This window comes from Nannobrachium achirus (assembly GCF_963921795.1).
Source record: "Nannobrachium achirus genome assembly, chromosome: 9".
Lineage (NCBI taxonomy): Eukaryota > Metazoa > Chordata > Actinopteri > Myctophiformes > Myctophidae > Nannobrachium > Nannobrachium achirus.
The window spans coordinates 28243481-28268939 of NC_137818.1; the positions used below are offsets into that span (position 1 = coordinate 28243481).

At 44.7% G+C, this 25459-nt stretch overlaps 1 protein-coding gene across 1 annotated transcript in view; it reads right to left on the reverse strand.

Annotated features, from left to right (window-relative positions):
• casz1 (castor zinc finger 1) overlaps nucleotides 1-772 on the reverse strand; it is a gene marked incomplete at both ends in the record, with an annotated part of 60266 nt that extends 59494 nt beyond the window's left edge. The window contains one exon of the mRNA XM_080733692.1: nucleotides 694-772. Coding sequence (XP_080589818.1) covers nucleotides 694-772 — 79 coding nt within the window. The remainder of the gene's footprint in view (nucleotides 1-693) is intronic.
• Between the last annotated feature and the right edge of the window lie 24687 nt (nucleotides 773-25459).

Here is a 25459-nt window from a genome sequence, read left to right on the forward strand (position 1 = left end):
AGTCAGTTTATACCACTTTAGCATCCCACTTGAGCTCCACAAGCACCTCCACTTCACAGCTAGCCGATCAAAGCTGGTGTTTGATTTTCCGAATTTTAAAGCACCAATTCAAATTCAGTTACAGTTCCCATAGAAAAGTATAAATAGAATCATATCAATGTGAGAGAGTGGAAAGACACGTATGCATAATGTTAAAACCTCAAAATAATAAAATAAGTTTGCTGTGAACTTTTGGGGAAGTTCAATACACATACACAGAAGTGGGAGTCTGTGATAAATCATAAGGTAAACTAAAAAGTTTTTTTTTCTCCAAACATAAAATATTACACCTTTTCTGACAGTGTAAACTCATGTTTGCACTCACTCACCGACCCATGCATGCAGTTGCACACACACATATCAAACTCTCTCTCTCTCTCTCTCTCTCTCTCTCTCTCTCTCTCTCTCTCCCTCTCTCTCTCTCTCTCTCTCTCTCACACACACACTCTTTGACACCACCCACCCATCTCTACACATGCGTGCCTGTCTCATCCCAACTGCCATTAGTACCAGACCTATACAACTCAAGGTACCACTCAACATCTCTCAGCAAGAGAGTGTGTGTAAGTGCGCGTGTGGGAGAGAGAGCAAGAGAGAGAGAGAGAGAGAGGGAGTGAGTGAGTGAGAGAGAGAGAGGGAAAAAAATATTCTTACCTGGCAGGAGACCGCCCTCTGCGATATGTCTCACCTCTCTCTCCTGCTCTGGTATAATTCTCCCCACAAAGCAAGGCATTTTCCTTCTCAACTGCTCTGTGTCTGGACTCTGCTCTCTCTCTCCCTCTCTCAAACACACACACACACACACACACACACACACACACACACACACACACACACACACACCCTGGTCTTTCTCGCTCTTTCACTTTCCTTCCTTCTCTTCTTCACTCCCTCTTTCCTCTTCCCTGTCTGTCCTTTCCTCACTCTTTCCCTGGCAGTTTCTCCTCTCTCCACCTTCCCTTCCCTTCCCTTCCCTTCTCCTCCCCTCCCCCTTGCTCCCTCTACTCTTCTCCATTCCACTCCTCTCCTCTCCTCTCCCTCCCTGTGCACAGATGTCGAGGCTGTGCAAGTTTACCCACTTTACCAGTAGGGGTCCTTCATCGCCCTTCTCCACCCACAGCCACGCTAGGGAAACACACGCACGCACGCACGCACGCACGCACGCACGCACGCACACACGCACGCACACAACTCGCACAGGCCCTTGGAAGAGGAGCCACTTAACAGGCGCCCTCCTGTCACTGCTACAATGAGAGCCCTGTGCCGTGCAGCACGGCTGTGTGTGTGCGTGTGTGTGTTGCACTGTGCTGTGTGTGACAGGTGTGAAGTGGGTGGTGCACACAGGGAGCAGGCCCTTAGCCCTGTCCAGCCCCATGCTCGGGGCAACGGTACAGTAGCCACACACACACACACACACACACACACACACACACACACACACACACACACACACACACACACACACACACACACACACACACACACACACACACACACACACACACACAGAGATAGAGTTACACTGGATCAGTAGGAGCCAGCAGTTAGAGCGAGAGAGATGGAGGAAGGTGGAGAAAGCCACAGAAAGAGAGATAGAGACAGAAAGAGAGATAAGAGAGACAAAAACAGAGATAGTGAGATAAAAAGAGAGATACTGTAGAAAGATAGAAAAATAAAGAGATAGAGGGAAATGGTAGACACATGCATTTACTCAATTCCTGTCATACAATAAACACACATGTCAACGGCTGATGCCTGCTACTATTGGCAATCAAAGTACCTTATGGTGCGTGTGTGTGTGTGTGTGTGTGTGTGTGTGTGTGTGTGTGTGTGTGTGTGTGCCGCTGTTGCAAGCTTGTGGATCTGCTATTTTCATTACTTCTTGAACTTTTTTTAAATGTATTTATGGAAATTATTTGATAATTTTCATTTTATTTATGACATATTTATTTTTTAAATTGATGAAAAGTTGTGTTTTAATTGTTTAAATCTTTTGAAACAATGTATTATTTAATGTAGGAAACTCGCGACCGATGTTTCCGCGACCCAAAGATGGGTCCCGACCCACTGTTTGGGAAACAGTGCTCTAGAAGATTGATTAAAAAAGAAAGCGAAAACCAGTAAAGAAAACAGCCTTCATTGACACTGGCATGCTAGATTTGAAGGCTCTTAGCTAGTCTGCAGTGGGGAATTTCTAGTTTCTCTCCTACTTGTGGGACGCTTTTCACATCACAGTATCAGCACTGGGGAATATTACACTGTAAAATCCTTGCCATTCATTTAAAGTTGCAGTAAGTGTTATGTTTTTTTTTGTTTAAAAACAAAGTTTTTGTTTTTGTTAAATGTTCCAATAATAATCACTACTATAGAGTGTTTTGGTTCAGTAACAGAGGTCTCTCCAGCTCTTTAGTAAACATAAAATACATTTCCAGAGTGGGATACCAATTTCATCCAATCAGGAGAGAGAACCCTCTTATCAGCTTAGAGATATTTAACACTTATTTTAGCAGCTTTAACGCTGATAGTGTATGAATGAATTGTATACATGTTGGTACAGTACATGTTGGTTAAATGTGTACACTGTCAGGGTTACAACATGATAAGTTAACACTAAGGTTTTTTTTTACTGTGTAGCCGTCTTCTGAATAATGTAAAATCCTCTGTTGAATAAGAGCAGATTCCATTTTCGTAGAAGGAGAACAAATATGACAATCAAGAGTCCCAATAAGCCTATGATTATATTTAGTTGTCAGCTCAATAAAATGAATTATACATTTAAATCGTGCAGTCGTTTTGAGTATTTTTTTTTTCTCCTTCACAGGGACAAACCTTGAGAAGAAAAGTTATATATCGTCGTTGTTGGGTGGAAACCTTGTATGTCCAAAACCGTTCGCTTTGTATTTATCATTTTAAAATGATTTAAACTAGTGAAAACAGCCGATCTACAAGCGCGGTGCGAGGCGTTGTGTGCTTGTAGATCTGCTATTTTCACTAGTTTTGTGCGACACTTTTCCCTGAGGTAGGGCTTTAATTTACCAAAAAGAAAAAACATACAGATTTGAAACTTGGAGATACAAGGTTTCTGCCCAACAGTGACGATATTCTAGGTTTGACTGAGCGCTGTATACAGTACATTCTGAGGTTGTACACAGCTGCTGTGTTCTGCAGCCAAAGCCTAGATACTGTACTGTACCATATGGCTTAATCACACAACCTACGCAGTTCTGTTAATACATGTGTAAGACCTGTGTTACTGTTAGTGCACCTTGACTATGGAGGAGTAACTAAAAGTAGTCAATACTGACAACTTTTATATCTATACCTGTTAACAGCTCATACAGTTCACCACGCAAATCCTGACAGCCTAAGTGGAAGAGATCAGTAGTCTAAATTAGTCTAGTAGGAAAGGGGGGGTCCACGCGCATAAGGTGGATTTTATTTCGCCACCTGTTTTTTCTTAATCCTTAAAGGGTGTATTTCAAGATTCTGCCAGGTAACTAGTCTGGTAGGATTTACCTTGAAACATGGGCTGCATATTGTTGTAGTGTTTTTGGTTGGTTTCTGTTCTGAATGTTTTGAAGGTTTGCACAGGGCTCTACTTCCTGTATTGTCCCAGCTCAGATTCTGAGCCTGGGACAACTTCCTGCCCATGAATATCATAGTCTTGGCCCAGAGGTTCTTCTCGCCCCCCTAGTGGCGAAAAAAAGAACCTCTGGGAACTCAGATTGCCAGGTAACAGGCTGAAATATCGTCCCAAGGGGTTCATTTTTAATGATTTCTTGCACCTACCCATTCATTTAAAATACAAGAAAAAAAGACCCTCCCCCAAAAAATCGTCTTTAAGTAGAATGTGAGTGGTCTAACTAGGGGTTTTTCATGATTCTGAATCCATTGCAAGCATTGTTTTGCACGAAAAACATTCTTCTGGCTAAAAACGCCCCCACAAAACTATGTGTTTTTTTTTTTTTTGGTGAAAAGTGATGAGTCATCACTTATCACAGTTTTGTGGGGTCCATTTTTAGCCCAAGGAATGTTACCTGACAGAATCTTAAAATATACACTTTAAGGATTAAGAAAAAACAGGTGGCGAAAAAAGATCCACCCTATGCGCGTGGACCCCCCTTTCCTACTAGACTAAATCCCCTAGTTTTAGGTCATTTATAACTAATCCCTGTGTGTTTCTATTGTACCAACTTATTATTATTATTGCGCTTTACTACAAAAACCTTTTTCTGTAAATGTCCTTTTTTCATCACTGCGTTACTGCCACTGAATTTCCCTCATGGGATCAATTTATAGAGGTCTATCTATCTTTCATCAGAATCTGATCCATTCCGATAACTGAGAAAAAAACTCCATATGGATATTGAACCTGAGTTTTTGTTTTGTTTCATCATTATTTATTGTTAGCTTTTTATCAAATATTAACAAACTTTTATGGGGTATTCTATTTCAGCGGTGCACTGATCTTGATTGAGATCCTGTACTATTAAAATATCAGAAGAGTAATTATCAGAGAGAGCGGTGCACAAGGACGTGTTTTCTTCTATTTATTTTTTTATTGCTCCCATGAACAGGATAAGAGTATCTGCAGTTAAGACTTGATATCCTGGACTTGCTGTTGGCATCATTTGAACAGAGGGCGGTTCGCCTTATTTGACTCAAACAAACCCTGGTAATGACACAAAAAAGGCAGCCAAGGCACTATTTGACAGACAAGGGCCCAACGCCCAACCAGAACGCCCTGAAAACATTGACAAAGAGCAATAAAGAAAATAGGATGTTAAGAGAACAGGACACGGATGTTGAATAAAGGCAACAGAAAGTGTACATACTTACTTACAGTCGTGATAAGCTAATGAGAGAAACAGAACTGTGCTTTCGGTTGATTCTTATCACTGGATTTGCATCAGTATATTTGCATCATGGCCAGACAGTGACACTGAGTCATGGCTTTTGGGAGAAGAGAAGAAAAAGTTGTATTTGAAGGGAATGAGGACGATGCAACTCAATTCCTATCTATAGGGATGGGACAAAAAGCGATATTATCGTTTATCGTGATAAAAAACACTCACGATAATCGTATTGTGGAGATTTAATTCATCGTGATATCGTCCTCCATCATGCACTGGGATCAATTCAACTTTTATTTGCCAAGCTGCATATCCGGTACCACATAAAACCCTCTATAATCGGTAAAAGGTACTTATAATATACGTACTTGATACAGTCTTTTTTTTTATACTCTCTATCAAATGTCTTTGCCAAAAAATAGCAGATCTACAAGCTCACAACGTGTCGCAAGGCACCAGGATAATGGATTATGATCATCGCGATAATATCGTAAATCGCGATTTCTCTTGTCACAATAATCGTGATATGAAATGTTCATATCGTTCCATCCCTATTCCTATCCATGTGTTGTATTGACTGGTGTGACTTGGATTTGATGTTGGAGGAACAGCATGGGGACAAGTGAAACATACCTTAAATAGACTACAAATGAAGTCACTTAACACCTACCCGCTTTCCTCACCCCAACCCCTCCTGTTCTGTCTGTCTTCAGCGGTGGAAAAAAAGCCCCATGTCTGACTCTGGTTGTTGTGTTTTTGCTCTTAAAACAGGCAGCTCTCCTGTCACGGTGCAGGAGCGGGTGCATTCCCCTTAAATGGCTCCCTTTTGACAACTGATCTGTAAATAAAGCCAGATCTGCAACTTCGCCGTGTTCTCCCTCTGTCTCAGCCGCACCGCTAGTCTCCTTCTCTCTCTCTCTCTCCGTTGACTCACGCACACACGCGCACGCACACGCACACCCTATGAACCCCACACCCCCATCTCACTCAGGGCCTCTCACCCCAAAAAACAGAAGTGCGCGCACACACACACACACACACACACACACACACGCGCGCGCGCGCGCGCGCGCAAGCACGCACGCACGCACGCACCCCCTCCAACCCCAACTCCATTCCCCCTGCCACTATAAAAACACAAATATGCCATAACTCAGGCAGTGCTGCCACACTGCCTCCATCTTGGCCTGTGCCGGGGGTTGGGCTGAGGTGGGGTGGGGGTAGATGGGAGTGAGAGAGGGGCTGGGAAGAGAGGGGAGGGGGGGGCTGGCTTGGTGCGGAGGAGGGATCTCAGGAAGGTCACCAACAAATGGTTTTCCAATTCACTGCCCCTGAAATAATTTTGTGTATTAAAACCTGAATCTGCACTTTCTGGCCTGAAAGCTTTTCTAATTATTCTGGTGTCCTTGGGACAGACATGGATCCTTCACACGCTGGGGGGATAACAAGAACGACCACTACATCCACACAAACACACATTAACTCGCACACGCACGCACAGACGCACACACGCACACATGCACTCACAGACACACGCACTAACACATACAGAAACACATGCACCTCCTTTCTAACTCCCTCTTTATCCCTCTATCTCCCCCTCCCTCCCTCTCTTCCTCTCTCCTCTCTTCTCCTCTCCCCGCTTTACAGCCTCCCCCCCCTCCCTCCCCAATCTGTTTTCAAAGCGTGTCTGTCCTTTATTAAATTGTTTTCTTTTCCACATTATCAGTTGCCATGGAGACCTCATCTCTCGGATTATTTGAATTTCATTATATCTATTGATTTGGGAGCATTTCATCTTTTTTATTGTTTTTCTGTCAATTTTCGAAACGAATAACCATCTAATTTGCGTCAGCGCTGATTACGTTCGTCCCTCAATAGAGGTCGGCAGCTGCGCCGGGGAAACAAATCAATGGGAAAACATCATAAAACTCCAAAGTACAATCAACCAGGATATGGGTGACATTCCGTGGTTGCTGAAAACGAAGTCATCAAAAAATATATACTTTTTTTTCCTCCACCCTGCTTTCTCTGCTGTGTGTGTGTGTGTGTGTGTGTGTGTGTGTGTGTGTGTGTGTGTGTGTGTGTGTGTGTGTGTGTGTGTGTGTGTGTGTGTTGGGGTGGGGGCTTTCGGGGGGGTGCTGAGGAGGACACATATGTGTCTGGGGCAGATATATTACTATATTTCAGCTGATAATATACTATGGTGAATTTCCATACTGATATAACCCTCCCTCCATCCCTTCCTCCTCCTCCTCTCTGGCCTGGCCAAAACAAAAAAAAAAAAAAAGGAAAAAGAAAATGCTTACTGTATGTAAATAATTTATGCAATTTTTGCATTTATATATAAATTTTTTAATAAGCTGCTCGGAGCAAAGTGGCCATTAACAAAACACACAGCTGTCCAATGGGCTAAGCCCAGCAGATCAATTGCGCTTTTTTATGACATGATAAAATGCTTTTAAAGCAATTTACACAAATATGGAAAAAATGGCTTCATGGGCTTCATTTATTCATAAGGACGGGTATTAGAAAAATGCACGCGCGCGCGCGCGCACACACACGCAAACACACGCACACACATGCGCGCGTGCGCACACACACATGCACGCACGCACACACACAACATTACAAAGGCCTTAGACAGGAGAGATGGTCCCGGTCCTAACTGGAACGGACTTGCTGCCCTCTCCACAAGGACATAAAGTTTCATTACCAATGCACGCAGTCAAAGGCAATTTAGCAAACACAGTGTGCAAAAGAAAACATCAGCATATTGCAAGTGTTCCTGTATTAAAGGCGGACCATCGCGCCTTGTTGTTTTCGAATTCTTATTCATTTTTTCATGGGGGGGGGGGGGGGGGGTGAGTGCATTCGCCCTCCCCCCGTGTCCACAGTGTCACCCTGACCCAAAGCCTCCGAGGGGAGGCAGCCTTCTTGGTGACAGGGGAAGTGTGGTTTGTGAAGGAGTCACATGCCCCTCACACAACCACGGGCCAGACAATGACCTATTAGAGGCCTTTTATACAGCGGGACAAATCCTTTAGTCTGGGGTAGCCAACCTGTCCTCAGTATCACCGTGGCTTACAGTACATGACACATTCTATGAGACAAGCACAAAAAAAACAGCACCACAAAGGTTTCAGTGCAACTAATAATTTAGTATCCGTGTACGTGCAAACACACTCACACGCACGACACACACAAACACACACGCAGAGCAAATTATGCACAATAGCATTTGGGGGGGAGGCAGAGCTGTTCGGAGGTTAATCTTATTTCAAAGCGTCTTCACTTCGTGTGCCGACAATGTGTGTGCCGGTGCTGCTCTCCAAAACGCTGCTGCAAGCGCTGAGAGGCCCCATGTTTGCAACACATGTCAACATTTGACAAAGCATTAGGCCCCCCCCACCCCCACCCCCCCTCCAATATTCTCCTCCTGCCCGGGCCTCTGAAATGAGGGCGCTAACAAATTAGCTTTTTATGTTTATTTGTGTGTGGGTGTGTCAGAAGGGGGGAGAAGGAAAGAGCTCATTTTCTGAGGCACCCGTTTTTTAAACCGTGTGAGGAATAGATAGAGAGAGAGAGAGAGAGAGAGAGAGAGAGAGAGAGAGAGAGGCAGAGGAAGAGAGAGAGAGATGAAGGTTGAATATTTTTTTTGAGTCACGATTCTTCTCCTGATTGCCCTCGCATGTCTCCATTGTGGCAAAACACGACCCTCCCCTCCTTCAGCCCCGACAGAAAACACGGGCGACTGGATAAACACTATTTTATGCAGTGACTGGATGAATCGCCAGACAGTAATTACAGTCTTCCTCTCCGTCTCCTGCAAAGCCCTACTGTACCCAACTGCCTTCCTTGACATGGTGCTTGTGTACTTGTTAAAAAAAAGAAACAAAAAAAAAAACAAGGTACCGCAGGTGTATAACATGTTTGTTGATGCTCCTGTAAGGCAGACAAATATTACAATTACAATATTAGACCAATATTGTTGCGATGACAGCGTACCGCTCTCGGCCGCTTTCAGCGATGTGTTAATAATCTGAGGCTAAAAAGAGGGACTTGTTGTGTGGATTGATGATGTTATTGTGTGCAGTCAAACGTTGCCAGAGCCGGCTTTGTAGAGAAAGTTTTCGGGGATGTTTTTTTGCTACCCTTGCACTTTGTGCATTCCCCTCCTCGATGTGACAAAAATAACACGGTTGCGTCCCAAACCAAACATTCCCACACGGTGGCTGACGGTCGGCTGGGTCTCTCCAGGCAAGCAGTGTTGCCCACCACCACCACAGACCAGTTAGGCACAATGAAACTTCCTGTTTAAATAGTCACACGATGCCATCTGGCTTGTTTTGTACTTAATTTGCCGTTAAATAAAGTCATTATAAATCCATTGAATTGATCAAATTTATGTGACACATATTTTGAACAATTATCATTTCTATAAATAATTCAGAGGATTGGTTGGGAGTTTGAAGAGGATTTCGGCAATAACAATCAAATTAGACGTATTGTTAGGCTGCGGTCATTTTGGCCAAGTTAAAACTTTTATTAATTCCTGGTTTATACTAAAGGTCTTTAAACACTGGGGGCGTCATGAATAAACAAAACATACAATGCTTGCTGGCTAATATTTTTGCGTCAAACTATTCATGTTGTTGATGCCTCATTCATACAGGTTGTTGCCTTTATTTGGGCAGAAAGATCGTCCTTATTCTGAATAAAAAAACAACTAAAAAACACTTTATTTCAGCATAATATTTGTGTTCTGTGTTGATATATTCATGAAAAAATATATATTTTCGGGCAAATTAATAATAATAAAATAAAAATAAAACGCTCCTGGTGCGAAGGTTCTTTAGTTGCGTGCTTGCATCGCACACGAAAAATAGCAGATTTACAAGCGCACTGCACGTAGCTGTGATCTGCCATTTTCAGTGTGCGATACAAGCGCACAACTAAGTATAACTCGGGCATTAGGACGATGAAAGAGGCAAGTTCTCTCTCTGAACACACACACACACACACACACACACACACACACACACACACAACACACACACACACACACACACACACACACAGAGCTACTTTATCCTCGTATATCCGGCCATGCCGTGCCCCAGCTCCAGGGCAGTAAAGCATGCTGTCGATGTCCGAGGCTTCTAAAAAGCACAATTACGAAGGACCTCGGCTGAATAATTTAGAAAGCATAATTATTGACCTCTTATCCGAATTCCTCTGAAAGGTACATTAAGATATAGAAAAAGCACTGGAAGAGGAACTGAGAGGGGTGGATAGTGTGTGTGTGTGTGTGTGTGTGTGTGTGTGTGTGTGTGTGTGTGTGTGTGTGTGTGTGGGGGGGGGGGGGGGGGGGAGGTTGCCTCCCTAATGCACTCTCCTGCTGTACTCTAACTTCCTGTGGACCCCTAATGTGCCCGCCGCTCGCCGGCCCTGATGAAGACTACAGTTAATGAGGCCCCTGTTTCTGAAATGAAGAATCTCTAAAGCCATCAACAAGCATTATTATCAAACTACTGCCCTCTCTCCCGACCAACCGACCCCCTCCTCCCCCCCCAAGTGCCCCTCTGACCACACACACACACACACACACACACACACACACACACACACACACACACACACACACACACACGTGCGCCCGCAATCCCCCTGGCTCTACCCACCTTTCAGTGCCACTATGGGTTCTGGAAACTAGTGGGGGTGTAGGAGAGGTGGAGTGGGAGGTGTATGTGTCTGCGTGGAGGAGGGTGGGGGGATTTGAGGGTTAACTGTCCCTTAGGGGGCTATCAGTGAACTGGGCAGCCGTCCCTGCTGGTGTGTCCCCCCCCCCCGCCCCCCCTGCCCCCCCCCCCCCCACATTCGCAATTGACAACCAGGTCCTGACAGATTAGCAGCCAGTCGAGGGGGGAATCCACAGCAAGGGAAATAATTAAAATAATCACTTTTCTCAATTTCATCTGTAGTATGCGTGTGCGCGCCAGTGTACGTGCATTCATATTGGAATGAATGAGCGTGCATGTGCATATGCGCGCGTGGGTGTGGGATAGTGGTGGTGGTGGTGGTGGTGGGGGGGGGGGGGGGATTGGTTGGTGGGAGCTGGCAGCAGGCTTGGGGGAGGATACAATGAGATGAGGCCCTTTTAATTAAAAGAAAATATTTGTGCTTGCACACACAGTGGTCAGAACCTAGGATGATTCCGAGAATTCTGGATGTTTAATAGCTTGCTCTTTAAAGCAGTTTGGGGGATCATTCAGATCCTCGTTGCATACATGCATTTTTAAAATTTCCATTAGGGTATAAATTCAGTTAAGTGAGATTTAGAGGGATATATCTGTTATGTAGTTCCGAGAACATTTACCAAGGCTGAGGGAAAATTGCAAATATCTTTTTTCATGACCATTTTGTCTTTGCAAAGAGCTTTTCAGAGAGAAAAGACGTGCGCAAATTCAGCGGGAATGAGGCTAATCCACCAGCTGAAATGACCTGCTGTCTCCGTGATATTGCGACCAGGAAGGATAGAGGGCACAGAAATAATTAGGCGACTTCTGCAACATCCTGAATGCCAAGGACAGGTGGATTAAAGTATTAAAACAATCGCATTTCAGTCTTGAAATAGTCCTGTGCAGTACGACTCAGCACCAAGCATATCCGTTGAAGTTCAGCTTCCAGCTCCATAACGCCACAGGGAGGGAGACAGAGAGAGAGGGGGGAGAGAAACATCCCATTAGCTACATACATGCATCTCAGCAGACCTGCTGGAAAACGTGAGCAAATCTCAGCGATGATTACCCCCCCCATGCTCATCTAACGACAACGCGTAATCGACGAGTACAGTAGATTTGCCTGAAATCGCACAGCTGGCAGAGACGCTAATTTGGGTTTTCCCTGTTGTTCCTGGAATCTGGCGTTCTCCCAGTGAGATGGAAGACACCGCGGCAATCAGTCGCCTTGCCTCTCCAACTAGACGTTTTCACCGTCTGTTCTCCAATTAAAGGTCCCCAAGAATGGGGCTCTTCTTTACACTTCTTTCAGAAAGACTCGGGATAAGAACAAAGTTCATGTCTGATTCTATTTACAGAGTAGAATTAATAAGAACCAAGGGTGCTTCATGGTGGCACAATCAAACATTTAGATGAGTGAATTTTTAATTCAATCAGGGGTCTTTAGCACGACTCGATGTTACAATGAGTGGCTGTATTTCTTCTGTCTCCTTTTCTCATTGCTTTGGTTTCTATAAAACGGCATAAAAGGGCATTAACCCTATCAAGGAAAGATTGTTCTGTCTTATTATCCACATAAAGGCCCTAATGGCCCATGCTAATATTATTGTATAGAACAGAGTACGTTGCAGAGAAAGCACCAATCCATTCTTAAGTGAAGTTGTTGAGAGTGAGGTTAAGGGTACTCGTTAAATTCTTTTAAAAATTCCATTAGTGAGCTCATTGCTATCATGGGGATTTTATCTTATCGAAGGCCGCTGAACCACTTTCTTGGGGAGATAGCGGACTTATTTCATCAGCATCAGCTCCAAATGGACAGCTCTCTAAATTCAAGCACCCACTTAGATGGCTGTGAGGACAAGCAAAAAAGGGAAACAGGAGGGAAAAAAATGTAGAAAGGGGTAAATGAGAATATAAATGGAACAATGTATTACCACTAATTCAAAAGAAATTCCTTGTCCTTCGATTGAGAATCACAGCAGTGGACGAAAGGTTTTTATTTTTAAAGCGGGAATGTATTATAGGTCTACCTTCTTCAATCCACTATCAAAGTAGATTAATCACAGATATTACTTTTACAGTCTGGCAAGAGAAAATTACCTAAACCCTGAGGAGATCCTCCTTTCTTACAAGTGACAATAATTAAGGTGAGCTCCGATGAAATCTAAGCCTCTTAGCCCGACAACAGCCATCTGTGGTACCAATATTGCATGCTGGGAAGGTCTTCAGTTCTTGTGACTCTTGAAAGGTACGGGGTGGACATGCATGGCCCCTGTGCAATAAGTCAGGGGACCACAGTCAACCTGCTTTCAACCTGGAGCATGTCCAGGTGGGCATGAACCCCCCATGACAGACACAAACAGGAAAGTGGAAAACAGAGCCCCTCAAAAAAGAGAGAGCGAGAGAGAGAGAGAGAGAGAGAGAGAGAGTTGAGAGACAAAGAATGAGTTTTGAATAAGAGAGAGGGAGTTGAGAGCGAGAGAGAGAGAGAAACAGAAAGAGAGAGAGAGAGGGAGGGAGGGAGAGAGAGAGAGAGAGAGAGAGTGTGAGTAGGGAGTTGAGAGAGCAAGAGGGAGAAACCTGTGCCCTTCATTCTCCCCCAGTAAAGACGCTCTTAACCAGCTCTGACAGCTGACAGCTCCTTGACAATTGGGGTCAGTTAAAGGAAAAGTAGCTCAAGTTTTGCCGAGGCTTTGGCTCCAGAGATGTTCAGGAGCAACTGCCCACCGCAGCATCAAAGGGGATTATGGGGACAGGGCCATCTGTTGCCAGCATAAGCGTGAGCCCTTTTATGTCTCTGCCTGTGTGTGTGTGTGTGTGTGCGTGCGTGCACGTGTGTGCGTTTGTGTGTGAGTGTGTGTGTGTGTGTGTGTGTGTGTGTGTGTGTGTGTGTGTGTGTGTGTGTGTGTGTGTGTGTGTGTGTGTGTGTGTGTGCAAGAGAGAGAGAGAGAGAGAGAGAATCCCTCAAGTCTCTATACTTTTCAAAGCCTCGGGAGAGTGGAGGTGACCGATGCGGCCCAGGGCATGGAGCTGATATTAGCCTGGACTGAGGGGACTAAAGGTTAACACCAGGGCACGAGGGGGCCTTCACTGTCACAAGGCAGAGTCATCCAAAGGCCAAGCGTGCTTGCTGTTCAAGTATGACACCACAGCAGCCCAGACAGTGCTATCGAGTCTATCAGCGATCAGCGCGGCCTCGTCTCTACCTCGTATATCTATTATCTATCTATATCAACATCAATACTGACAACAACGACATCATATTATCAGTTCCGATGCAATACGGTGCACCTTAATCACGTCCAAGCTCAATACTGGCATAGGGAAAATAGGCCTTATCTGTGGATATTCCGTGCCTTGTCATTCAGGAGAAACAAAACATTCTCTCTGCCCGTCATTGGGTTTATTGGCAAGCAATACAAACCCTGTTCAGCCCCTCTTATGTCTCTCTATTCTGCCTCTCTAATTTGTTTTGGGTCCTGCTCCTGGCCTCCACCCCGTGAATGTTTTCTCTTCAACAGTCTGCTACCTTTTAGCTCGGCAGTTCGGCACTTGACCCACTGCCGACGTTGATTTCCAGCCCTCTAATTGTCGTTTAATAACATATCAACCTGTCACTTAAACACCCCCCTCCCCTATTCCCCCCCCCCCCCCCCCCCCCCCAACAGCAGGACATTTGCATATTGTGTAAAACTAATTCCTATCAAAAGCTCCACTGGCTATGAAAGCGTGGCTGCATGGACGCTCCGTCTCTGTCTCCCTTTCTTTCACAAGCGCATGGATGCAGTCGGTTTAACAGCGACTGGAGAGAGGAGGACACAGGGGAGCGCATGTAGTCGAGTTTCAATCTCACTTTTTAACAGACGGGAGGAGGGGGGGGGAGGGGGGACACGCCCAGGCAGACACCATACCTGGCTTATAGTCTTGATTCGGGGTGGTTTCGTCACATTTTGTTAACAGTGTGTGGTGACACGTAACGTGTTACAACAGGGGTAGTGACAGGAGCGAGTCAGAGCGCTCGTACGCCGGTGGGAACCAAAGTGGAGGTGACAGTGAACGTACAGTGTTATAAAGGAATCAATTAGGGTTAATAATGTATCACCCTTTTTTTTCCTCTCTAAATGTAACATTCATTTGTTCGCACTTAAGATAAAGATAAAGCTACCACGAAATAGGCCAGTGTCAGGCATGCCTGGCGGAGTACAGTGCATTTACATTATCACCCTTATACATCGAGGAGTTCCGCTTGAGTGGCGGCGGCACACGTGGGGTGGGTTCGGGTGTGTGTGTGTGTGTGTGTGTGTGTGTGTGTGTGTGTGTGTGTGTGTGTGTGTGTGTGTGTGTATGGGGGGGTTGTTGGATGGGAGTAGGAGTCATGATTTTTTTCGGGCTCAAGGAATGCTAGGCCTCAGGAGATCTCCCCCTCTAATTACATAGTGGAAGATAGAAGGCTCTTTGTTCCACCTGTTATTACATTAATTGATAAAACGGGGGTCCGGGTAGGGCTAGTAGTGGAAGAGGGTGGAGGTTTAGGGGTGTAGATGTGTGTGTGTGTGTGTGTGTGTGTGTGTGTGTGTGTGTGTGTGTGTGTGTGTGTGTGTGTGTGTGTGTGTGTGTGGAGTGGGGGGGTTTCCCTCTAGGCAGATGAGGCAGGGCCGAGAGGCTTTTTGGAGCTCAGGCCCTATTTTCAGCGGGCTTCTAATCCCGTTAGGGGCCCCGGTGGTGCCGCAGCCCCGGCATTCTGCTTTCCCAGGGGCCCTGGCGTCTGGCGAGCGTGGATGCTGGTAGGAAGGAAAGCACAGCGGAGGTGGGAGAGATGGCAGGGACAGAGGCTGCTGTGGGTGGGGTGCAAGTCCTGGGCCTGCATGGGCCTTAATTAAGTGACTCCTCAGGGGGCGCTGAGGACCACACTGAGACCCTATGTCACCAAATGCCAGCGAGCACCGAAACAGCTTTAAGAGGAGGTGGCATCTCACCCACTGCTGCATCCTGGGGAACCCTGTGGAGTTTTAATATGGACCTCATACAGCGCCCAGGCATATAGATACCACGGGACATTAGTAGGGCTTCTTTATGGAGTGGTTATTAGCTTAGGACAAATTGCCCAGGTGGGTGATACTTTAACTAACGTCAAAGCGCTTTTTATTATTAGCCTAAAATTAACAAAGTCAGGGCTCCAGGGACAATAATGGGGGAGCAATGCACGTTAAAAATCAGTAGATAGCTAAACTAAGAAAAGTGAAGATTGCTTTTGTAAATAACGGCAATAAGGTCCATTACCATTTGTACAGGATTGGTCAATCTTATTTGTCAGTGGTTAAGTAGCTGTAACAGGCTTTGTCATGGCTGTTAATCCCCTTCTCCTCGTTTAGGCTACCTGAAGACAACAGAGGCTGGAAAGTCCTGGTACAGCGCCCAAACGGAGGCTCAGTAGATGGCACAGAGGCAATTAAGCATGTTATGTGTACACACATATGTGTGTATGTGTGTGCGCGCGCGTGCGTGCAAATGCATTTGCATGCGTTGTAATGTCAGAGGTGCTAAGTCCATCTTAAGACCCACCCAAGTTCCTCGTCGCGCTCTCCTTTCTACTCCTCTGTGTCTGACGGCCAACCAAGACGCTTCAAGACTGTCAAAAGCATTTTCCACAAAGCTGAGGAGAGAAGAGAGAGGAAAAAAAAAAACAACGAACTGCCACTGTCACATGCACAGGCTTGCCCAGGCAGCATGCACACACACTCACACGCTCGCGAGGGCTGTCAGGTAAATTAGATCTGAAAGCTGACAATTTCTGACCATATTTCCTTGATTATTTCGAACAAATGCACACCAGCCGCTCTAAGGAGATTAAAGTGACATAAAAGTCCCGAGTGGGAGGAGGGAGGGCAGAGAATCCAGGTCACCCCCATTTGTCCCCCTGCCTGACAGCAGCTATATCGCTATCCAATCCAATAAAAGTCCCCCCCTCCTTTTGCTTTAATTAATTTTACAGCTAGCTTGCTTAATTACTTTCAATCAAAATCCTCTTGCCATCACAAAATTAGAAATGGTTCAACTCCATTAGTCTAAATTCTTCATTTACATACACAAAGACTGTCAGCTCTTGCTAAGCAAACGGCCTCCTGTTTGATGAGATTGTGTTTTTTTTCCTCCTCTCGTCTTCTTCCCCAACACTCTATCACTCACTCTAACTTAATGCACGCGTGCATGCGCCGGCGGAGTTCATTTTCTTTTTCATTTTTTAAAAAGAAAAGTAGCGTGAAATTATTTGATCCCCCTTGCTTAAGACATCTCACACCTAATGTGAGTTTCAGGTGAGCTTAATGCAAGGTAATAAGAGAATTGAGCGTGTGAATAAAACTGTTGACACTGATTTAATCCACAGCTTCCTCAACATCTTTGGGTTGTAAAAAAAGAAGAAAAGGGCTTTAGCAATGCTGCACAAGCTTTACAATACTGTACCCGGGTAGTGGGCAGAAATTATAGATGGCTCAATTCGAGGTCCTAGCCGATCCCCATGTACTAAATGAACGCTAACTAGTTCTTCTTCAGGATTAGCTATTATTTCCCCAGCCCACAAACAAGCCACACAGATTACCCAGTGACACGTAGTACACTATAAATCTGCCTCCTTTGTGACTGAATGTCAGCGTGGCGGTGGGGAGGCTGGACCGTGCCACCATCAGTCATGATGGTGCCCCCCTATCCCTTTTTTTTAAGGAGGGTTAGGGCCCGATGTCCGGCTGCACCATCACTTCAGCGCGACATGCAGGCGTCCTCTCCATCACACACTGCCCAAGGCCTGCACATCATCAGGAATTAAGGACATGCAGATATGGTTTGTGCGCGGCAAACCAAAGTGAAAAACACGCGCGCGCGCAGGCAGGCATGCGCGCAAACAAAGACACACACCACTCGTGTCTATAAGTAGGTTCCAAGACGAGGGCATTAAGACTGGTGTAATGCATTCACTGCCTGCCGCACTACACTACAATGCACTACGCTACCACAGAGTCCATCGACAGTAAAAACCTATACACGCTCATCAGCGACACTCTCTCCTCTCGCTGCTTTTATTTCCCTCACGCGAGTGTTGTTCAGCGGGGCCCCGTGCACAAACCGCACAACACCAACAACCCTTTGATCTGTTGTCTCCTGTAGTCTGCTTACAGACCAGCTCGTCTTACAGCTCCTGTTCTTTTTTTTCCCTTTTTCCTTTAAAAAAAAAGGTGGATGGGGTTGGAAAACAAATAAAACAAGAATCGACACACAGTCAATTTAAAATCTGGTGTATTGGTGTGTTGAAGTTAGTGTTGGTGTTCTTTCTCATGTATATTTCATAATATTCTAACTTACTGTAGGCTATATGTCTAGGGATGGCCAAATGGAGATTTTTTCTTAACCGATAACCGTCAGGCCTTATCAGTTAATTAACCGTTAACCGTTAAGGAAATGTGTTCAAAAATGCGCTATTTTAGCGATTTAAAAAAGGAAAATAGGCCTACACACGTTTTTCCCCATAATAAAGTGCTATATTTACACATTAAAAACCATAACACTGGGAGAAACAAGAATACAAATGTTTTCCAGGGGTGAAAGTGGTTTGAAATTCTTGCCGGAACTGTCATAAATTGGCCGCGCGGCGAAGCTGCGCGGCCGAAAAAAATTGGGATGCTCTAACCCCCCAAAACCCCTGAAATGCATAGAAAACTGCATTTTGGAACAGTTATAGGCCTACACACAATAAAAACACTACAGGTCCTACACCTGAATTAGGCAACGGCATTACACTTACTGTAACATGAAACATGATTGAAATCCTAAATGAAATATCTATAATAAGCCTCTTCATATTGTTCATATTGTTCATTGTTCCATACAGAAGGGTAAGCATCTATATATTATTATTATATTTATTATATTATTACACATATTATTATTAATATTATTATAACCAGTTAGCTCTAACCCCCCAAAACCCCTGAAATGCATAGAAAACTGCATTTTGGAACAGTTATAGGCCTACACACAATAAAAACACTACAGGTCCTACACCTGAATTAGGCAACGGCATTACACTTACTGTAACATGAAACATGATTGAAATCCTAAATGAAATATCTATAATAAGCCTCTTCATATTGTTCATTGTTCCATACAGAAGGGTAAGCATCTATATATTATTATTATATTTATTATATTATTACACATATTATTATTAATATTATTATAACCAGTTATCTAAAGTAAACTAAGTACATTTACTAAAGTAGTGTATTTAAGTACAGGTTTTAAGTATAGCCTAGCCTACTTTACTGGAGTATTTCCAATACTTTTAATTCTACTCCACTACACATGCAGAATAGCATCCATGCAGGCACAGACACAGCGAGTCCTCCTAGAGATGGGATTTATGGCTCTTTGAAGTGAGCCGGATCTCTGGGATCCGTTCCTTTCAAAGAGCCGTTCAAAAGACGGCCACTGTTCATTAGAAAGGAACGGCTCCCTACTGTGAACCGAATCCTATCGTTCATTTCAAAGAGCCGTTCAAAAGACTCGACTCGTTCGCGAACGTCCCACCTCTATTCGCTCCGTGTCAAACAAACACTGAAACGCGAACAGAAATGGATCACACTGACCTACACAAACCCACGGGAATAATTTAGAAGCACTTTATCAGAAAATATAGCCTAACTAGTAACACTTGTGTAGCCTACTGTATGTTAATCTGACTTTGGTATAGGCTATTGTTTTCTTCCTGGACGTGCGTTTGTGGAAGGTTATTTAACATGGGATTTTGACAGCTGGCTTCTCCTCGTCTTAACGGAACTCCGTTCCGGCCCCAAATGTTTTAACGGAACGGGGGTTCCGGCCGTTCCGGCTCACTTTCACCACTGAAGAAATGTGTTTTTGCAAAGAAACGGATTGAAATGATAAGTCTGTAATGTGACGCGCTGGTCGCCAGGCACGTGCGCACATACAGCAAAAGGGGCTTGAGCCCTTAACTTTTATCCGTATGAAAAGGCCCTTTTAGAAATGTCAGCCCATGCCTCTCTAAAATTCTGTGCACTCCCTGGACCCTGGCTGTTGCCTAACAAAACCAGCATGAGACGCATGTAGCCGCATGTAGCAATAACTTCCAATCGTATGACTTTTGGAATCGTTGAATCGGCTAAACGTGATGTCCATTTCATTCATTTACTTCTCTCACGCCCGTGTTTTGTGTGTGCTGATGCAGCGATCATTGAATTTGCGACTCTGAGCTTTGTTATTTTCGCATAGCCTACTATGTAACCAAGACGACTTTAGCGTTCCTCACGTCATCAATGTAACATTAGAAAGTTGTGTTTTAAGCTCTTCTTAAACAGGATTCAATGTGACGACGCGGGTCTGTTTTGTAAAATCCAATCGACGAGGGAGCATGTTTCCTGATGAACAAGTCAGCGTGTACAGCCAAATCAAGCACGCAGCGGCAGACTCGCAGTTGTATAAATGCATGGATGTTACACAGATATTGGTGTCCAGAAATGTGTGACCACAGGGCCTGACCATAGAGTTCTAGGGCCTGACCTGTGAAGTGTGAAGGAATGGTGCTCCCTGCTGGACAAAATATTTCATTACACCAGTCTAGGATTCCATAGCTTGGAGGAGCGAAAGTCCCCTGCTATTGGCCCTAATGCAGTACCCCCCATCCCATCGTTTGGAGGGCCGCTTCCAATCATGAAACTAGCTCGGTGACCATGTGACATTGGACAGCCAATCGGCAAATAGGTCGCCTAGGTCGCCTGAATGTCTCGGCAGAAAATGATCTCTTTAATGATCTGGTTTACACCAGATAAAAACACCTTGGGAGAAAAGAGAAAGGAGATGCATGGTTAGATTTGTGGGAAGCGTTTCACCTCCCTAATGGCGCGCCACACTCCGGGAACGCTTAATCGTTGTAAAACAATCCCCCCGCGAGTGACCAAGGGCCTTCCCCTCGTAAAAAACACCTCAGTCCCCACCGGGCTGTGGGAAAGCGGAGTACAATGCAGGTTCTGACCTGTCCTGTTTCCCCCTGTGTCTGCACTCACCAGTTCCCCCCCGCTCTCTTTAACCAGTCCCCCATTAACATTGTTAATTATCCAAATCCATCATTCTTGGGATAAATGAAGACTGCCTCTTTAATTCAATTTAATAGGATCATTTTCCTACTCGCCTTCACTTCAGCCCCGGCTGCCCGCCCACCCGACCCCTACTGTGCACCCCCCCCCCCTCCGATCTTCCCTTGTGTATCTCTATTCCCTGGGCTGTGTCTTCCTTTGGCCTCTCTCTCTCTCTCTCTCTCTCTCTCTCTGGGAAAGGGAGGGTGAGGATGAATGCTGGGCTTGTTGGCACTGATAACTGGACAACACTGGTGATCCCCCATGTCTTGTCTTGGCTCTACTGGTGGCGAGCAGCAGTTTCGGGTTCTCAGCAGTCCTCAGTGAACGCTGCCTGTCTATCTGGTTGCTCTATCTGGCTTACACGCACGCACGCACACACACACACACACACACTCACTCATATACACACAATCACTCATTTTACACACACACACACACACACACACACACACACACACACACACACACACACACACACACACACACACACACACACACACACACACACACACACACACACACACACACACACAGTACCAGCCATGCTCATCGGGGCTTGGCTAATCCTGTCACATCGGCCCACATTGGCTGAGTTGAGGTCTTTAACAGCACCCCGCTCTACGACCCCCCCTGCACCTCCACCCTCCACCACCAGTCCTTCACCGGCTCTTCTCACTCTCTCTCTCCTCTCTCTCTTGGTCTGTCTCTTAGCCTCTCGTTCATTTAACAGGGTCACGGGTGGCCTACTATGGCACGCGAGTGCCGAAAGTGGATTGTTGACCGACCACTGCATGTTCCAGTCAGGCTTGTAGAACTTGTCGTCATTGGGCCAGTACATTTTTATAAAAAGTAAAACAATCAAAAAACCATCCTTGACATTTTATTAACTCATATACTGCTGCGTGACGACTTTGACGACTTATCACCTATGGTCCACGAGTTTGACGATGTCCTTATTTTGACGATGGATGGCGCTGTTTGCTAGCTTATGGGTCACCAATCATTTCTGGTCAAGGTCACCTGACATGTCGATGCAATAACACCTGTGCGTCGCAGAATATTCTATTTTTTTTCGTGAACATTTTTTTGTGAAAGTGTGGCAGGGAACAACTTAATTTAAGTCGAAAAACAATGTTGGCAGTAAATCGAGTTGTTTTTGCAAAAACAACAAATGGAAACCCAGGAATTAGATTTTTGCCATGAATTGCCAGGAATTGGACCCGTGATGACATTGTGCCTTAGAAATGGTGAAGGTGATGAATTCAGTTTGGTGGTACAGTAGGTCATATTGTAGTAGAGTAGCAGCCTTGTAAAGGCACTGATCACTGTTGTTTCATCTAGGCTAAAAATGTCTCCTGTAACGACAAACATTTACCACTTTAGCAGGGTCAGGCATTATGGCCTGGATCCCGGCATTAGAAGCCTCTGCCCTTTACTTTGACTTTCTATCTATAAAAGTGCAGCTATATCAAGACTGGCTTATGTTCTCTCATTTACCCCCTAACAGATTCCTTACTTTCCATGAGGTGGTCCAGTCATTTTTATCTAGAAGTCACTTACTGTATACATTACATACATATATATATATATATATATATATATTATATATATATATATATATATATATATATATATATATATATATATATACATACACACACACACCTTAGGTCGCAGTTTACTGTCAGAACCGTCACAGCTTGTCTGTATCCGTCTGGACGGGTAACGCCTGACACTGTGGTTCCCCTGACACATTGCTGTGACATCACAGGTGACATCACAGTGATGTCGGATACTCAGAGCAGGGATCTCCATATATGTGCATAAACAGGTGACATCACAAGTGGTGTGGCTGGTTCAGACAGGGATCTCCATGTATGGGCATAAAAGGGATTGTATGTATGATGTCAGATGTGATGTCAGATACTCAGAGCTGGGATCTCCATATATGGGCATAAACAGGTGACATCAAAGTGGTGTGGCTGGTTCAGACAGGGATCTCCATGTATGGGCATAAAAGGGATTGTATGTATGATGTCAGATGTGATAGACGCCATAGGATTTTCACATAACGAATAACTGAGTAAGCATGTTTGGGGCCTCACGGCATATCTCCATATACAGTACATGGATCTCCATATATGGATATACAGACGGCCAGACGGCCAAGACATGGCGCGACCTCGCCCTTTAGGGCGAGGTCGCTTGTCGCCCTGAGGCGTCTTACTAGTATGGTGTGTGATTCACTCACACACCATATACTGTAGGTTAACCAAAGCCAAATTATTCCTCACTTTTCATGGATAAAAACAACACCAAATAATGGAAGCCAATGACTGTCCTCTAAATGTTAAAACCTAAAAGTAGTTAAATATCAGCTCCCTGATCCAATTATTCAGTGAGGGTAAATTTGTCCCCATTTCCACAGCACACATACCCCATCCCCCGCCGCTAAACACACACACACACACACACACACACACACACACACACACACACACACACACACACACACACACACACACACACACACACACACACACACACAGTAGGGTCACACACAGCGTTCCCTTTAAATTTTCCCAGACGTCCATTGTTTGGCCATTTCAGACAGACTCGGGGAGAGTTTCAAATGATTTTCGCCATGATTTAATTTGGTTTGTTAAAGAGTGATGTCAGTACAATGGGGGACAAGCCTCTAAATCCACTACATTCACCCAAAACGCCCAGAAGATATAATCACGGGTGACGTCTACAAAAACACTTATTATATTTGCCCATCGCCTGGCTGAAGCTGCTAAAACTCATCAGCGTTATTCCCTTTTTTTCTGTGGGAAAGGGGGAAAAAATTGACCAACTTATAGTCAAAACTGTCACCCTCCCCTTAAAGAGACAGTGCATGTTGTGGATATTGGAAGAGTTTATAAATGGAAAAGGAGAGAGATACAGGGCTATTGGGTGTCTATTCAATACTCATTTTGTTAGCACCCGATAGTAATTAAATAAAAACAGGCAGAACTTTTTAATTGGTTTTGCAAAGATCAACAGTATCTGTTGAGTTGAGTACAGCATCTAGCATCATACATGCATATTAGGAAATCTATTTTTACATACTAACAAAATGTGAATGAGTACTACTTGTCCCCTTTAGTGGTCCACATACACGTAAGCTAAACGTGTTCCGTAAAAGGGTCTGACAAGGCAGTAGCAGAGATAAGAAATGGATCAAGGTGAGCCTTCCTCATAGCTTAATTTATTTTAAATCCAAGCCCTATTTACACACTGCACTGGCAGCCCGAGTCAACTCCAACTAGCAGCGAGATATTTAAAACCATTAATGGTGCACAGCAGCGGCAGTGTAAGCGTGTACGACACAAGCTGCTGCTGAGTGAAACAAAGCCAGATTCCTAAACGGCTACGACTTCAGCTTTGAACACAGCATGTCTACAAAGTACTGTACCAATTCAAAGGAGACGCATCACAAATATAACGCAGCATACAATGAGGTACATTACAACGTCCTAAATTGTGAGGAAACAAAAGCAATTAAGAAAAAATATGAAATAATTCATAAATTCGCAGTGTGTGATATGATAACATGAAGCCAGGCTAAGGCCCGGGTATATCGTTAGTGCTGGGGCTTGTCCATAGAGGCAGGGGTCAGGATATGAAACACACAGACTAGCTGCCTCCCGACAGGATATCCTCGCGGATCAGCAACGGTAGCCATGTTGACCTGCCCCGTTATTAAAGAGGCTAATCTGTTCAACATGTCAATGTTAGCACTTTTAGCCGCGATTAATAAAAGAATACCCCAAGAGTGCTGTGTGTGCTTTTTCACTGCCTCGGGTTGTTTTGGTTTGTGTTTTTTCGGGTTTTTCTCTCTTTGTTAATTCAACAGTCCCCCATTTCCCCCATTAGCATAAACAGTGTGAATTATTAACTTTAAATTATAATCATTCCTTGAATTCTCAGTTGAATACTAGCTATTGTGTCTTTTTCCTTTCTGCCGTGGGCAAAGACGCCATGTGGTATTGTGGTTAGTTACCAATACCATTAAATGCAACTTTACATTTTATAGATACAGGACAATGTGAGGTGCCTAATTTTGTGGCCATTTATACGGTACTGAAAACGTGTGGCTTTCACACTCGGCTGATAATAGGACTGGGTCTCTAACAGATTTGCTTTCCAAGTGCCTCGTGCTGTGTCTTAATTTGTAATCAAGTCAAACCAATTGTCCGCAACCCACAAAGGTCACCGAGACAAAAGACTACACATCCACCTGCGATGGGGAAAAACTCTGCCATCTTTTGCAGCTTTTTAACCAAAGGTGTAATTAAGACATCTTCTTCAAAAGGTGAGAAGGGCACTAACAAGAGCCTGCGGGGGAAAAAAAAGAAGAGGACGTGGCCATTATTCCGAGCACACCAGGCCTGAACAACTCGAGTGGAGGTGAAAAACAAGGCACTTGTCCCCACTAAAGCAAAGCATCACCTCTTAGGGTGTTCGGTAAGCTTTACCTACTCGCGCTGTCAGCGCGTGATTTTATACGTTGTGACTTAACATTGCGGTGAATAAAAGCTTGTTGGGAAAAACAGAGTGATGCAAGGCAACGCAGGAGAGGCAGGGGGAGTCGGGTGGGTGAGGGGGGGGGGGGGGGGGGCAGGGGGGGTTGGTG